Genomic DNA, 13,016 nt, shown 5'->3' on the forward strand with positions numbered 1-13,016 from the left:
CCATTTGGCATTAGTAACACTTTAGAATTGATATCTTCATTAAACTGTCTATCTGAAGTCACAGCTGAGAATGAAGACTCCAGGTTTGGTCCCAGATCTGCCATGAATGCTCAGTAACCTTGGGTAAATTTTTTCCACTGACAGCTTTTCTGTCCCCTTCGGTTGCAGAGATGACCTCTAAAGACCCCTCCAGCTCTAACACTCACTAGATCTGTGATAACTGAGGAGCTAGTTGAGTGAAATATGCCCAAATGCCTAAGGTAGTAATATATTCTATTATGGGGAGATTTGTGCTTCGGTTACATGAAGGAGATCATCCTTTCAATCAGGAGACTTAGAATAAATAGGCCAGTGTATGACTATAATGCTAAAATTATCTAGTGTGATGATTAAGAACACTTTGGAGCCCTGGTTGGGTAGCTCAGTTGGTTAGAGCATCATCCTGACATGCCAAAGTTGCGGGTTCGACCCCTGGTCAGGGCATATATAAGAAACAACCAATAAATGTATAAATAAGTGGAATAACAAATCAATCTCTCTCTCTCTCTCTCTCTCTCTCTCTCTCTCTCTCTCTCTCTCTCTCTCTCTCCTCTCCCTCCCTCCCTCCCTCCCTCCCTCCCTCCCCCCCTTCCTTCCATTCCTCCTCCCCTCCCTTTCTCCCTCCCTCCCTCTCTTCCTCCCTCTCACTCCTGCCTTCCCCTCTCTCTCTCTTTCTCAAATCAATAAATAAAAAAGAACACTTTGGAGCCAGACCTAGTTTTAAATCCTCTGTCACTTCCTGCCTGTGCAACCTGAGACAGGTTATATAAACTTTCTGAGCTTCTATTCCTCATTTTTAAAGTAGAGGTAGTAGTACCTCCCTCATAAGGTTGTATAGTGCTTATAAGGCACTTAGAACAGTTAGCACCTAGTAAGCTCCAGTGAATGTTAACTGTTATCATTATTATAATGTGATAAAACAAAAAACAGATAGGGTAGCCTACTAGATACAATTTTCATCCCTTGATCACCTTAGTCTTCTCTTCCTTGTTCTTCCTTTAACTTTTCATTCATTTCTGCCTTCTTCCCACCTGAAAACAAAGTCATGGGGGGAAATGTCCTGTAGGTACCCTGTGCTTTGCAGTCCCAGAAGCCCACTCAACCACACTCTCTAGAACCCCAGTTATTCTACCGCAGTTTAGCAATGGAGCATCGTCACTGTTTCTAGGAAGCCCTTACCCCAGTGCCACTTTCCTCCTGTGATCCGATGAGACATTGATCCAGAAACTACACAGGAAGCTGGGATGGGAATAGCCATAGAGTAGTCCCATAGTGGACCCTTCCAAACTGGAAGTTCCTTTGGGGGTTGCATTACTGCCTTCAGCAAATGTAGAGGAGAACTTGCTAGGAGCTACAACTGGCATTGTGGGTGATGGCAATGATGACCATGATGATGGTGATGATGATTAGTAATCCCTTATGTTTACAAAGGACTTTACAATTACAAAAGCCTTTCACACCCTGATCAGCACATGAATAGCAGTTCAACTCTGAAATTCTCCCTCTGATACTTTGTGGTTGTAACTTCCCTCTTCAGGGATTCCCACTTCATCAAAAGGTGTTTACAGAAAATGGGCAATTAGCAATTAGGACCAAGGTGACAGTAACGAACGATAGCCTATGGGGAACAACAAAGTCCATATCACAACAGGGCCATGAGCCACAACACAGCTGCAGAGCGCCTGCTTTCCTTATGCCCAAGGGAAAGCCAGCCAGTCATTAACTGCCCCCGTTTAGAAGTAAGAGTCAGAGGTGAAGGGAAATGCTGGAATACAGGCTGGAAGCTCACAAACCTGGGTGCAAATCCTGGCCTGGTCTTTCCTAGCTATGTAACCTTGGGCAAGTCCCTTAATCATTTTTTATCTCAGAGAGTTCATCTATAAAATGGGAATAATAGGAGTAATTATCTCATAGAAGTGTTGTGACCATTTAATTAGACACTATATATAGAACAGGAAGTACAGTCCTTGGCACTTATAAAATGTCAAATGGTAACTTTTTTGGTAGTATGACATTAACAGTTATTTTTTAAACTTGTGCTATTTAATATGCATGTTTTTCTAATGGAGTGCTAACAGGATAGTTTACTATAGGGTACCAAAAAGATTAGTTCCCTCAAGTTCAGGTTAACTGCTAATTTTGAACAAAACCGAAAGCAGATCAGCTTCACTTCACTGTAGTCTGGGAATTTACCCATGACGCCTTTGTGCTGCCTCATAGAATAGACAGAGCTCAGGATTTGAAAAGACCTAAGTTCAGATGGGAGATCCACCAATTTCTACTTGTATGACCATATGTAAATAATGTTCTGATTTGAGCTTTGTTGTTCTCATTGAAAAAATGACGATAAATCAGCCCAATCTCCTCAGATAGCTCTGAAGTTTAGGTACTATATGGGAAAGTGCTTTGAAGGCTGTAAAATAGTAGTCATTATTATGTACACATTCTTCAGAAAGAAGGTTATTAACACATTCATTTTGTGTTCAAATAGCTTGGGTTTAAAGAAGCATCTCTTTAAGAATAAGCTTTGTTGTAGATTTATGTTACATGGGAAATGTATTTTTGAATTTGTTTTTGTCCTTACTGGGGGACTCTCTCATCTTCTAATCAGGACCAAACAGACTTTGAGAAAAATAGAGCTGTAGCCCTTGTATCAGATTACATCAAATTATAATTGTTCAGTACTTGCTTAATACTATGTGGGACTTGGGGTTTAAGGGTCATTAAATAATATCTTTTCACTTAACTAGTTCAAGACTAATTGAAAAATAGACATAGGACTCGGGTAGGGATAAAAACAATATCTCTGATCATAGATTGTGGCTTGAGATCTGCAGCCAAGGGGCTTGCTGATATATTCTTTGCCCCTAAATTAGAGACTTGCCCATGCAATCCTTGGCACAGCTGACACTGCAGGCCTCGTATACTTTAGGAGGGCAGCTTGGCTCCAGAAAGGGTTTGGACAAATGTGTAATGACATATATCTATCATATAGTATCATATAGAGTGTTTTCACAGCCCTAAAAATCCTCTATGCTCTGCCTATCCATCTACCCCCCCCCCACCAAAGGAAAAAAATCCCTAACAACTAGTGATGTTTTCTTTGCTATTTCCCTAGTTTTACCTAGTCCAGAATGTCAAATAGTTGGAATCATATAGTATTTAGCCCTTTTAGATTGGCTTTCTTCACTTAGCAATATGCATTTAAAATTCCTCCATGTCTTAGCTCATTTCTTGTTAGCACATCTTGGTTGCTTTCAGGTTTTGGCAGTTATGAATAAAAGTGCTATAAACATCTGTGTGCAGATTTTTTTTGTGAGCATACATTTTCAGCTCTTTTGGGTAAATAACAAGGAGTATGATTACTGGATTGTCTAATAAAAATATGGTTCTTTTTTAAGAAACCAACAAACTCTCTCCCAAAGTAACTATGCCATTTTGCATTCCCAGCAGCAATGAATGAGAGTCCATGTTGCTCCATATCCTTGCCAGCATTTGTCTGTGTTCTGGTTTTCGGCCATTCTTATAGGTGTGTAGTGGTATCTCAGTTTTAATTTTCGTTTCCCAGTGGTAGATGATGTGGAGCATCTTTCCATATGCTTATTTTCCATTTGTAAATCTTCTTGGGTGAAGTGTCTTTCAGGTCTTTGACCCACTTTGTAATTGGGTTGTTTTCTTATTGAGTTTTAAGAGCTCGTTATATATTTTGGATAATATTTCTGTATCAGATGTGCCTTTTGCAAATATTTTACCAGAGTCTGTTGATGGTGTCTCCTTCTCTTGATGGTGTCTTTGCAGAGCAGAAAATTTTAATTTTAATGAAGTTTAGTTTATCAGTTATTTATTTTATGAATTGTGTCTTTGGTGTATCAAAAGTCATTTTGATTTTTTTTTCTATGTTATCGTCTAGGAATTTTATAGTTTTGTGTTTTACATTTTGAGGTAATTTTTGTAACCGGTGTAAAGTCTGCATATAGATACACTTATTTGCATGTGGATATTCAGTCATTTCAGCATCATTTCTTGAATCTAGCATTTTTTCTAAATGTGAAGATATTAGATCCAGACTTTCCTTTATTCAAATTCAAACTAAAAGCATTTCCTAACCCTGGCAGGTGTGATTCAGTTGGTTGGAGCATCCTCCCATGCATCAGAAGGTCTTGGGTTCAATTCCTGGTTGAGGCACGCATGGGAGACAACCCAATTGATGTTTCTCTCTCACATAGATATTTCTCTCTCTCTCTCTCTCTCTCTCTCTCTCTCTCTCTCTGTCTGTCTGTCTCTCTCTCTTTCTCTCTCCCCTCATCAATCTTCCCTCCTTCTCTAAAATTAATTAAAAGTAATTTAAAAAATAAATAAAAGCATTTCCTTAGCAAAATTAAATAAAAAGGATTGATAATAATACCTACCCTACATGATTGTGAATTAATGGTTGTGTAGATATCTTGCAAACTATACAGTATTATGCATATACTAGAGGCCCGTTGCACAAAGAGATTAATGCAATAGGCCTTCCTTCCCTTGGCTTCCAGCACCGGTTTTCCTCTGGCACCCAGGACCCAGGCCTTCGCTCCGGCCAGAGTCTGCTGTCTTCGCTGGTCTTCACTGCAGACTCAGGCCGGAATCTGCCATCTTCGCTGCAGACTATGGCCAGAGTCTGCTGTCTTTGTCTTTGCTGCAGACTCCAGCTGGAGTCTGCCATCTTCGCTGCAGACTGCTGTCTTCGTCTTCACTGTGGCCAGAGTGCCGCTCCTGTAGATCCCTTGGCCCCCTGCCCTCCCTTTCATAGCAGGCGTCCTGCCCCACCCAGCCACTCCGCCTGGAGCAGCTGGGCGGCTGCCATCTTTCTCCTTCTAATTGGCATATTCCCTCCTGATTGGCTGGTGGGTGTAGCAGAGTGATGGTTAATTTGCATGTTTCTCTTTTATTAGTGTAGATTGTTGCTACTGTTATTTTTAGTATTACTCAGCTCTTGGCCTCAAGTAGCTTCCAGTCTACTAGTAGTAGTGTGATGTTTATGCTCAGGTATTTAAACAAGAGAGAGAGAAGCAAAATGATGTGGCCAGAAAGAATCCTAAAGTAGAAGTCAGAAACTCTGGGGCAGACTACTGTATCTGCACCTTATCAGCTCTGCACCCTGGGCCAAGTCACTTGACCTCTCTGAGCCTCAGGTTGCTGACCTGTGAAATGAAGGGTTGAACTGTTTGATATTATTAATTTAGTGAGAAAATGTATCAATTTTTTTCAAGTGTAATGAATAAAATGTCAAGATGGTTGAATTTTCTCTTCTAACATAGACAAAGTCAGGCCATACCTCTTGTTTGAAAATTCTCCTCCCCCAAGAAGTCCTAATGGTGGGTTTCTGTGTTGATTTAGAGTCAGTATAGTCATTAAAGTCCCAAGGAAATGGCAAAACACATGCTCAGATTGGGTTTTTGTATTCATATTTTATAAACATTTCAGGATTTTTTTTCCTGACCTTTAACCTTTTGTCGTTCTTAAAGTGATCTTATATCCTGGAAACTTGGTTAGAAACAGCCTCGGGGTCATCTCATCCAACTTCTTTCTGCATGGCTCCTGTTCTTAGCAACACCTCTGGCAGAATAGTCTAGTAGTTAAACATGGATTTGAAAGCTAGGTTGCCTTGGTTCACATCTGGCTCTGCTCTTAATAGCTTTGAGACCTTAGGCGAGTTACTTAGTCTGTTCCTTGGCTCAGTTTCTTCATCTGTAAAATGAGAATAATAATAGTACTGATCTCAGATAACCTACTCCAGAGGGTTATTATGAAAAACAAATTATTTTTAAAATGTAAAGTGCTTGGAGTATGCAGGGAACAAAGTAAATGCTCAATAAACGTTAGCCATTATTATGATCATCATCATCGTGATGATGTTCAAATAAGCCTCTATTTGAATGCTTCTAGGGGCACTAGAGAATACACTCACTCTACCCTCCCAACCCCTCCATCGCCCCACGGCAGCCTGTTGGCAATGTTGGCCAGGTGCTTTTGGTTATCGTGCTCGTTGGAGTCAGATAGGCTTGAGTTTGAAACTTTATTCTATCTGCAGCCTTAGTCGAGATAAGCCATGGTATCTTCTGTAAAATGGCAATAACCTACTTCACTGGGTGTTCTGAGGACTACTTACGGTACTGTATACAAAGTAGTTAGCATGGTTCCAGCTACATGGTAGGCACTCAATAACTCATAGTTGCTGCAGTGATGCTGATGATGATGATGAACAAGAAGAAAATAAAGGACAGAAGAAAGAAAAAAGGTAAAAGAAAGAGAAGCAGAAGTGGCCACACCAGCAGCCGCAGCTCTGTTAAGGTCTTTCTCACCAGCTGAGTTCTGTTTCTTTGCTGTTTTACCTCACTGATCCCAGCTCTACCCACTGGAGCTGCACAGAACACCTCAGATATTCAAAGGGCTGACAGGGCCCCTGCCTGCCCTGGGGCACACAGCCAGCACTTCTCAGTGCCCCTCCAGGGAGACATCTCTGCAGCTGTTTCTCGGAGAACATGGAGTTTAGGCTCTGCCCTGCTAGGAGTCCCTCTTCTTGAATGGCCCAGAGCACGGCAATGTGGTTTCACAGCACGGCCACTGTTGTGCTGGAATGAAGCATGGTACCCTACCTCCCCTAGGTCCCCACCTTCTCTTTGTCCACACCAGTCAAATGAGAATGGAAACAGACTATCCTGTTCACTTTGAAACTCCTGTCTGAAATGACCTTTAGAGAGAAAAAATTGCTTATGATCTGGGGCGCTAGATAGCACAGCCCCAGCACAACCATGTTTGCTGTGAAGCAGTCCATTGTGGCCAGCCCCACCGCAGCTATAAAAGGCGGTCTCCAGATATTGAGGCATCGCCCTATCAAGGAAAAGGGAGCACTTCTGCTGGGCACTGGATAGAAATAAGAAAGGCGGCCAGGTGCTGACTGAGCTCCAGGAAGTTTTGGAGGAAAAGCTCCAACATTGAGGTCAGACAGACCAGGTCCTTTACCCAAGGCAGCGCTCCAGCTAGTGATGGCTGCCACCCACTGAGCACTTCCTGGCTCGGGCACTGTGCCAGCAGCCTCACCAACATTATTCCAGTTAGCTGTCACAACAACCTATAAAGGAGAAACCGATTATTCCCATCATACAGGTGAGAAAACAGACTCTCTGGTTGTGTAACTTCTTCAAGGTCATATAGGTAGTAAGTGACAGCTGGGAAATCTAAGTCTGCCTCGCTCTTTTTAACCATTGTGCAATATAGACGTACCCTTACTGGCCTTAAATAAGTGCCAACCCTTCTGAGCCTTAATTTTGTCATTTTCACCTACCCTGCATAGTTGGTCTAGGGCAGTGATGGGCAACCTTTTGAGCTTGGTGTGTCAAACTTCGCCAAAAAAACTGAGCATAACTCGGGTAGTGTGTCACTTTGAGGAAAAAACTAACTCCAAGACTCTAGTCGCAAATGTTTCATCCTCAGGAGCAGCAGATGTTTCATCCTCGGCCTGCGGCCGCGTGTCATCAGAAATGGCTACGCGTGTCAGTGCTGACACGCGTGTCATAGGTTCGCCATCACTGGTCTAGGGATTAAATGGAATGACATATTTACAGTGTCTGTTACGTAGTAGATGTTCAAGAAATTTTAGTTTCCCCTCCTTATGTCCCAGCTTTCCCACTAAAGTGACAGGGAAAATCACTTAACTTTTTCTGGACACAGTTTTCTCATGTAAAAACTGGGTGTGTTTTCTGAACCTCTGACCTTGCATGTTGACAAGCCAGGCAGGGTTCGGCTTGGGCCCGAGGCTCCAGCCTCCCAGCCTCTTTTGCTTTGCAGCGGATCTTTCTGGCAGCATGCACAGCTCTGGCACAGTTATGATTATGGTTTCTCCCAGCAAACATTATATTTACAAACCACAAATAACAAAATAGAAGGTGCCGGAAGAGCTCTGGCATGTTAATTAAGAACAATAGCGGAAGCAGCTGGGCAGAAAATGCCAGTGAGTCGGAAGCAGCGGCAGCACAGCTCTGCTTGTTGACAGAAGGCAGCACGGTGTTGTACATTAATTGGGGAAGTGGGTAAACATTTGCCAGCAGCTTGCCCCCAGTGCATTGGAAGACGGACAGCAGGCTGGGCCCTCCCCACCACCTTGCCTGCCCATGTGCCCAGAGTCCCAGAGATACCAATAGAGCAGCTTTGCTCTAGGTTCCTTATAAGCAGAGAGGATACTAGAGGCGATGTGTCTCCTTAATGACCCTCCTGGGCATACCAGGTTTCTGCTGGATACAGTTGAAGATAGTGTTCCTCCTTCAGCTCACCAGCCTGCCTATGACACTCGGCCTCCAGGACCCCCTCCCAGTGGCTAGGAGAAGACAGCGGAGCCGTCTTATTGCGTGTGGCTTGAGTTGAGTAAAGAACAAGATTGCCTGCCTGGGGTGCTACAGTCTCTGCCCACAGGCCCAGAGCTCCTGTGTCTGACAGCTCACTGCCCAGCCTCTCATCACACACAGGATGGACGCAGGTAAAGCTGCCCAGCTACCTGTATCCATCCTCACAGGTGCTCACACACACCGCAGCCATCACTGAGACCGGCTCTGGCCCAGACACTGCTAATTATATATATTTTTTCATTTAATCCTCACATCAGTCCTGCACGATCGATACTAACTCCAAAGCCACAAAGCTAATAGCCAAAACAGTTGTGATTTAAACCAGAATCTTTCTGATTCCAAAACCCATTGTCCTTTACTAAACCAGTATTTCTCAGCATTTTAACATTTATGATCCCTTTCGTTAAGCAGAAAATTTTTGTTTTTCTCTCACTTTCCCATTCAGAAAACGTCCACGTCCCATTCCTGCCCCCAGCCTAGGAGGTTAGGAGCCTAACTTAGGATCCCTGTGTGATTAGCATATCCCAACTGAGCCAAGAGGATTTTGTCCAGCTCTATTCTCTATGATTCACATTATAAAGTAATGGTTTTTTATGTTCTATAACATAGTCATGTTATGACATTGACTTATTTTTTCAAACACACACACCCAACAAGGAGATTGTGATATGCCTCCCTAAGTAGCCTCTCCTTGCAGGGGAGATACTCATCTGTAGGCGTGGCAGAGTGGGTGTCTGCAGTTTATTATAGGGAGGTTTAGCAGCCAGATGAGCCACAAAGGCTTAGCTCCTTCCCGGCACACAGAAAAGGCCTCCCTGCTGTCAGGAGTTAACCAGGGAGAGGGCCCAGAAATGCCATCAGTCATTTAACCAGCATCCTTTCCTCAGGGCCTCCTGTTCTGTTGGCCTCGCTGAGCTGTGCAGGAGGCAAGGAGCCTCCACCTGCCCAGGAAGAGGTCCAGTCCCCTGAACCTGTGCCTTGAGGTCAAGTGCTAGTTCTTCCACCAAACTGAGACTTGACCTCTCTAAGCCCTAGCTTCCTCGACTATAAATTAGGAATAACAACATTTACCTCACAGGGCTGTTTTGAGGATCAAATAAGAGAAGTTATACAAATGCTCGTGTCAGTACATAGCAGGCTCAAAATCAGTGTGCATGCAGGACCTGAGTGCCATGTGGAGAAAACAGTGTTTTTCCAGTCTTTTGAATATATGCTTCTTTTCTTTTTAGATTACCCAGCTGGACCCAAATAAATCACTGTTGGAGGTAAAGTTGTTCCCTCAAGAAACCCTTTTTCTTGAAGCGAAAGAGTAAGCACGCCCAGCGGTGGAACCAGCCATTCCTTGACTTGCCCGAGGCCTGCGTCAAGAGAAGGGCTCTTTGCCAACCCACCTACACGCTCGTCTCATTGAATTCAGTGTCACACTCTGCCTCTTGCAAGATTGCTGGAAAAAAGTAATAATAAACATAGCTACTTAACACGTCCCATCCACGAGTATATGTTCCCAACCCAGAGTTACAGCTCTGCTGCCCCCCCCCCCTCCCTTCGCCCGGCCCGGTCAGGGACAATGCGCTGTTCTAGGACCGATGCCTCTCCAGTGCCCTCTGCCCCCCAGTGTCCACACAGTTCTGTCTGTCCTGGGACACCAGGTCGATGTGTGTCGGATATGTCTCATTGAACCAAGGCTCACACACCTCTGCCTTTTTATTTTCATAACTGGATTTCTACTTTGTCGCCTAGTTTTAAGAGGCATGGGGAGGAAATCAGTGGAACTTCTTGACCTGGAGATAAAACAGTATTGTAGGGAAAACGCATATCATTTTTGATGGTACTTTCTGACCTCTTTTACTAAGATGTAAGGTTGTGTTTGAGGACTGCATTTGAGAAATATGCAAGGTATTTATTTACTGCTGCTGCCTTGGGTCTCCAGGTTCCATTTGGAGGTATTTGCTGTCCCACTGCAGCCCGGGAAGCCGTCTGAGCGCAGTGTGAGTGCTGAGGTGGTGTGAGGAGGGCCAGTTCCAACTGGGTACTGGCCCAGCTGCAGGAAGCTGCTGTTAGGTTTGCATTTGGGTGCTGGAACCTGACGGATCCCAGCTCCCAGGCTGCCCCTTTAGTGTACAGTGAATGCAGTTCCCTCCTGCTTTTCTCTCCTCTTTCCTTCACTAGTTTGGACTTGTCACTTGGTGTGTTAAGCCCCTTGTCTGTCACCAAAATCTGATCAGCCGCCCCTTGGACTCAGCCCAGATGTAATAAGGAATTTGTTCCACTTTTTATTATTTGAATGTTTCAATATTAGATATTGGGCTCCCATCTCAAATGAAAAGGATCTCATCTGGTGGCTGAGAATTCTGATGTCATGTATTTAAGAAGCAGACTTGGGGGCTCAACTCAGAAGATGTATGTGGCCTGAACCCACATGTAGTAATTTTGGGGTGATTTAGTATGTGGACTTTTGTTAATCTATGGATTTGGGGTTTAGAGTCCAGGTCACTGTTTATACCTTCACCAACAATGATTTCTTTTCCATCTTGGAATGTTTCTGTCCATTTATGTGTCCCCTGTGGTCTCTATCCTAGGGGTTGGTATCCCGACTTGACATTTTGTACTTGTCCAAAAGAGAGTCTAAGTGCTGGGTTTTTCTCCCTGACCCAAGCCAAGGGGTTATCAGGAGACTCTAACTGAAGCCTGAGAAATGCCTGGTCATTCTCCTTCTGCCCAGAAGTGGGCGTTGGCCAAGAAAATTCCATCTCTGTCTTTTCTCTGATGCTCCAACCAGGGACCTCTCCTGATCACTCTCTGAAAAGGAGACGTGTTCCTAGTAGAATAGTGCTGTGTCTGCCGAGGGCAGGCCTCCTCTGGCCCCAGAGGTCTCTCGGGGAGCTGAAGGGAAGAGACCCAAGGGGATTCAGCCTGAGCACGTCCTCTCCAGCTCCACACCACCCTCTTAGCCTCGTGGCCCCACCTACAGGTGCACTAGGGCGCCAGCTCTTCTTTTCCAGGTTGACCTTGCTCTGTAGCGGCCATGGAGAAGCTATAGCCCTGAACTCGGGCCATACTCAGGAACAGCAGCAAGAGTGCGGGTGCGGGGTGGACGTACAGGACTCTGAATTCACTTTCTTGTTTAACCTGTTCCTTCTGATTGGGTTTGATATCATCATATTGTTCCCCACTATCGTCTTCACTTCTGTATTCCAATAATTATAGACTTTACTCTGAAACTGATTTTGTGAAAGTTATTAAATGCTACTTGAATGTGTATGGAGTTTACACACCCTTTTTCAACCCTGATTTGGAAGGTTCTCCTTGCTCAGTCCCACGAAATCCTTTCCTATGGGCCCCACTGCTGGGAACAGCCTCCGCTGATTCTCACTGTTCACTCATGTCATTCTGGTCTACTGAGCCCAGAACAGAGGCCAAAGCAGTTTTATGCCTTTTCTTGCAAACACAGCATTAAAATGACTACAGACACATGAAGTGACCTGCTGTCACCACAGAAACGGCAGTGTCCTCGGCAGCTCTTCCACCTACCCTTAAACTTCCCTGGGCTTCACCTCCCGCCTCCAGACACAAAGTCAGCCAACATCGTCCTTGGTGTTCTTTCTTTTTTTTTTTTTTTTTGCATAACAATCGGAAAACATTTATTATACTGAACTGTATGCATCCTACTATTAAAAAAAAAAAGTAGCAAATTTGCTGGTGCCATAATTTAACTTGTCTCACTGGGGCTAATGCTCAACACCACTTGGTATGATTTTAAGTTTGATGAGCTTTTAGCTTTTTTACCCCACTTCTAAAACCCTCGGAGAAATTCAAAATAGCATATAGCATTGAGTGACTTTTATTGTTCCATAAATCTTGAGACTCAAAAATGTGCTTGGTGTTCTTACTAGTAAGCCCAGCTGTTTACAGTGACGGTCCAGGATTCCTCACCATCCCCACCCCATTCTAGTTCACTCCTCTGGGTGTTTCTGGGAGTGCCAGCCATACATCTAGATTCCAGAGCATTAGTTTGAAGGTTTGAGGAGGTATTGCCAATTTCCCACCACCTCTCAGGAGGTGCATTCTGGGGGAGTTCCTGGCCTGTGGCGTTACCTGCTCTGGCACTGCTGGTTTTATTGGTCACACAGGTGTTCTTCTCTGAAGTATAAGCATCCACAGTCTGAGTTGGAGGAGAGCATCTTTTATACTATAGGCGAATAGAACTTGGGCTTTACAGATTTTGCTTGGTGATATTAGGAACACAAGTTTGCCGTTTTATTAAAATTGCTACTCCCAAAGCCAGACTTGCCGGCCCGATTGCTGGTCCATGGGATGGATCTTAAAGATGTTGCGGAATTCCGGCAGATTTCCCAAAAGCAGGGAGATGTTCATTTGGACATGCGAGAGGGTCTTCAGTGTCTCCAGGGGCAGCATCACCATTGGCACTCTCCCACCAGCCCTCACTGCCCCGTGCTGGGTCCCACAGGGAATGGGACATGGAATCCTAGGTCCAGCCCAGGCGTAACTCGCATGAGCCTTTCACGTGCCTTGTCTCATTTGATTCTTTATAAAATTCTGGCTGGAGACCACACACACTCCAGAGACTTCCGTGTC

At 44.3% G+C, this 13,016-nt stretch overlaps 1 protein-coding gene across 3 annotated transcripts in view; it reads left to right on the forward strand.

The window, feature by feature from the left end:
- The window catches only part of FAF1 (Fas associated factor 1), a 356,005-nt gene extending 346,107 nt beyond the window's left edge, over positions 1-9,898 (forward strand). For all 3 annotated transcript variants that reach the window (XM_054720584.1, XM_008139328.3, XM_054720583.1), the window contains one exon: positions 9,650-9,898. In XM_054720584.1, coding sequence (XP_054576559.1) covers positions 9,650-9,733 — 84 coding nt within the window. In that variant the 3' untranslated portion in view covers positions 9,734-9,898. The remainder of the gene's footprint in view (positions 1-9,649) is intronic.
- Positions 9,899-13,016: the final 3,118 nt, after the last annotated feature.

This window comes from Eptesicus fuscus, chromosome 9, assembly GCF_027574615.1.
Source record: "Eptesicus fuscus isolate TK198812 chromosome 9, DD_ASM_mEF_20220401, whole genome shotgun sequence".
Classification (NCBI taxonomy): Eukaryota; Metazoa; Chordata; class Mammalia; order Chiroptera; family Vespertilionidae; genus Eptesicus; species Eptesicus fuscus.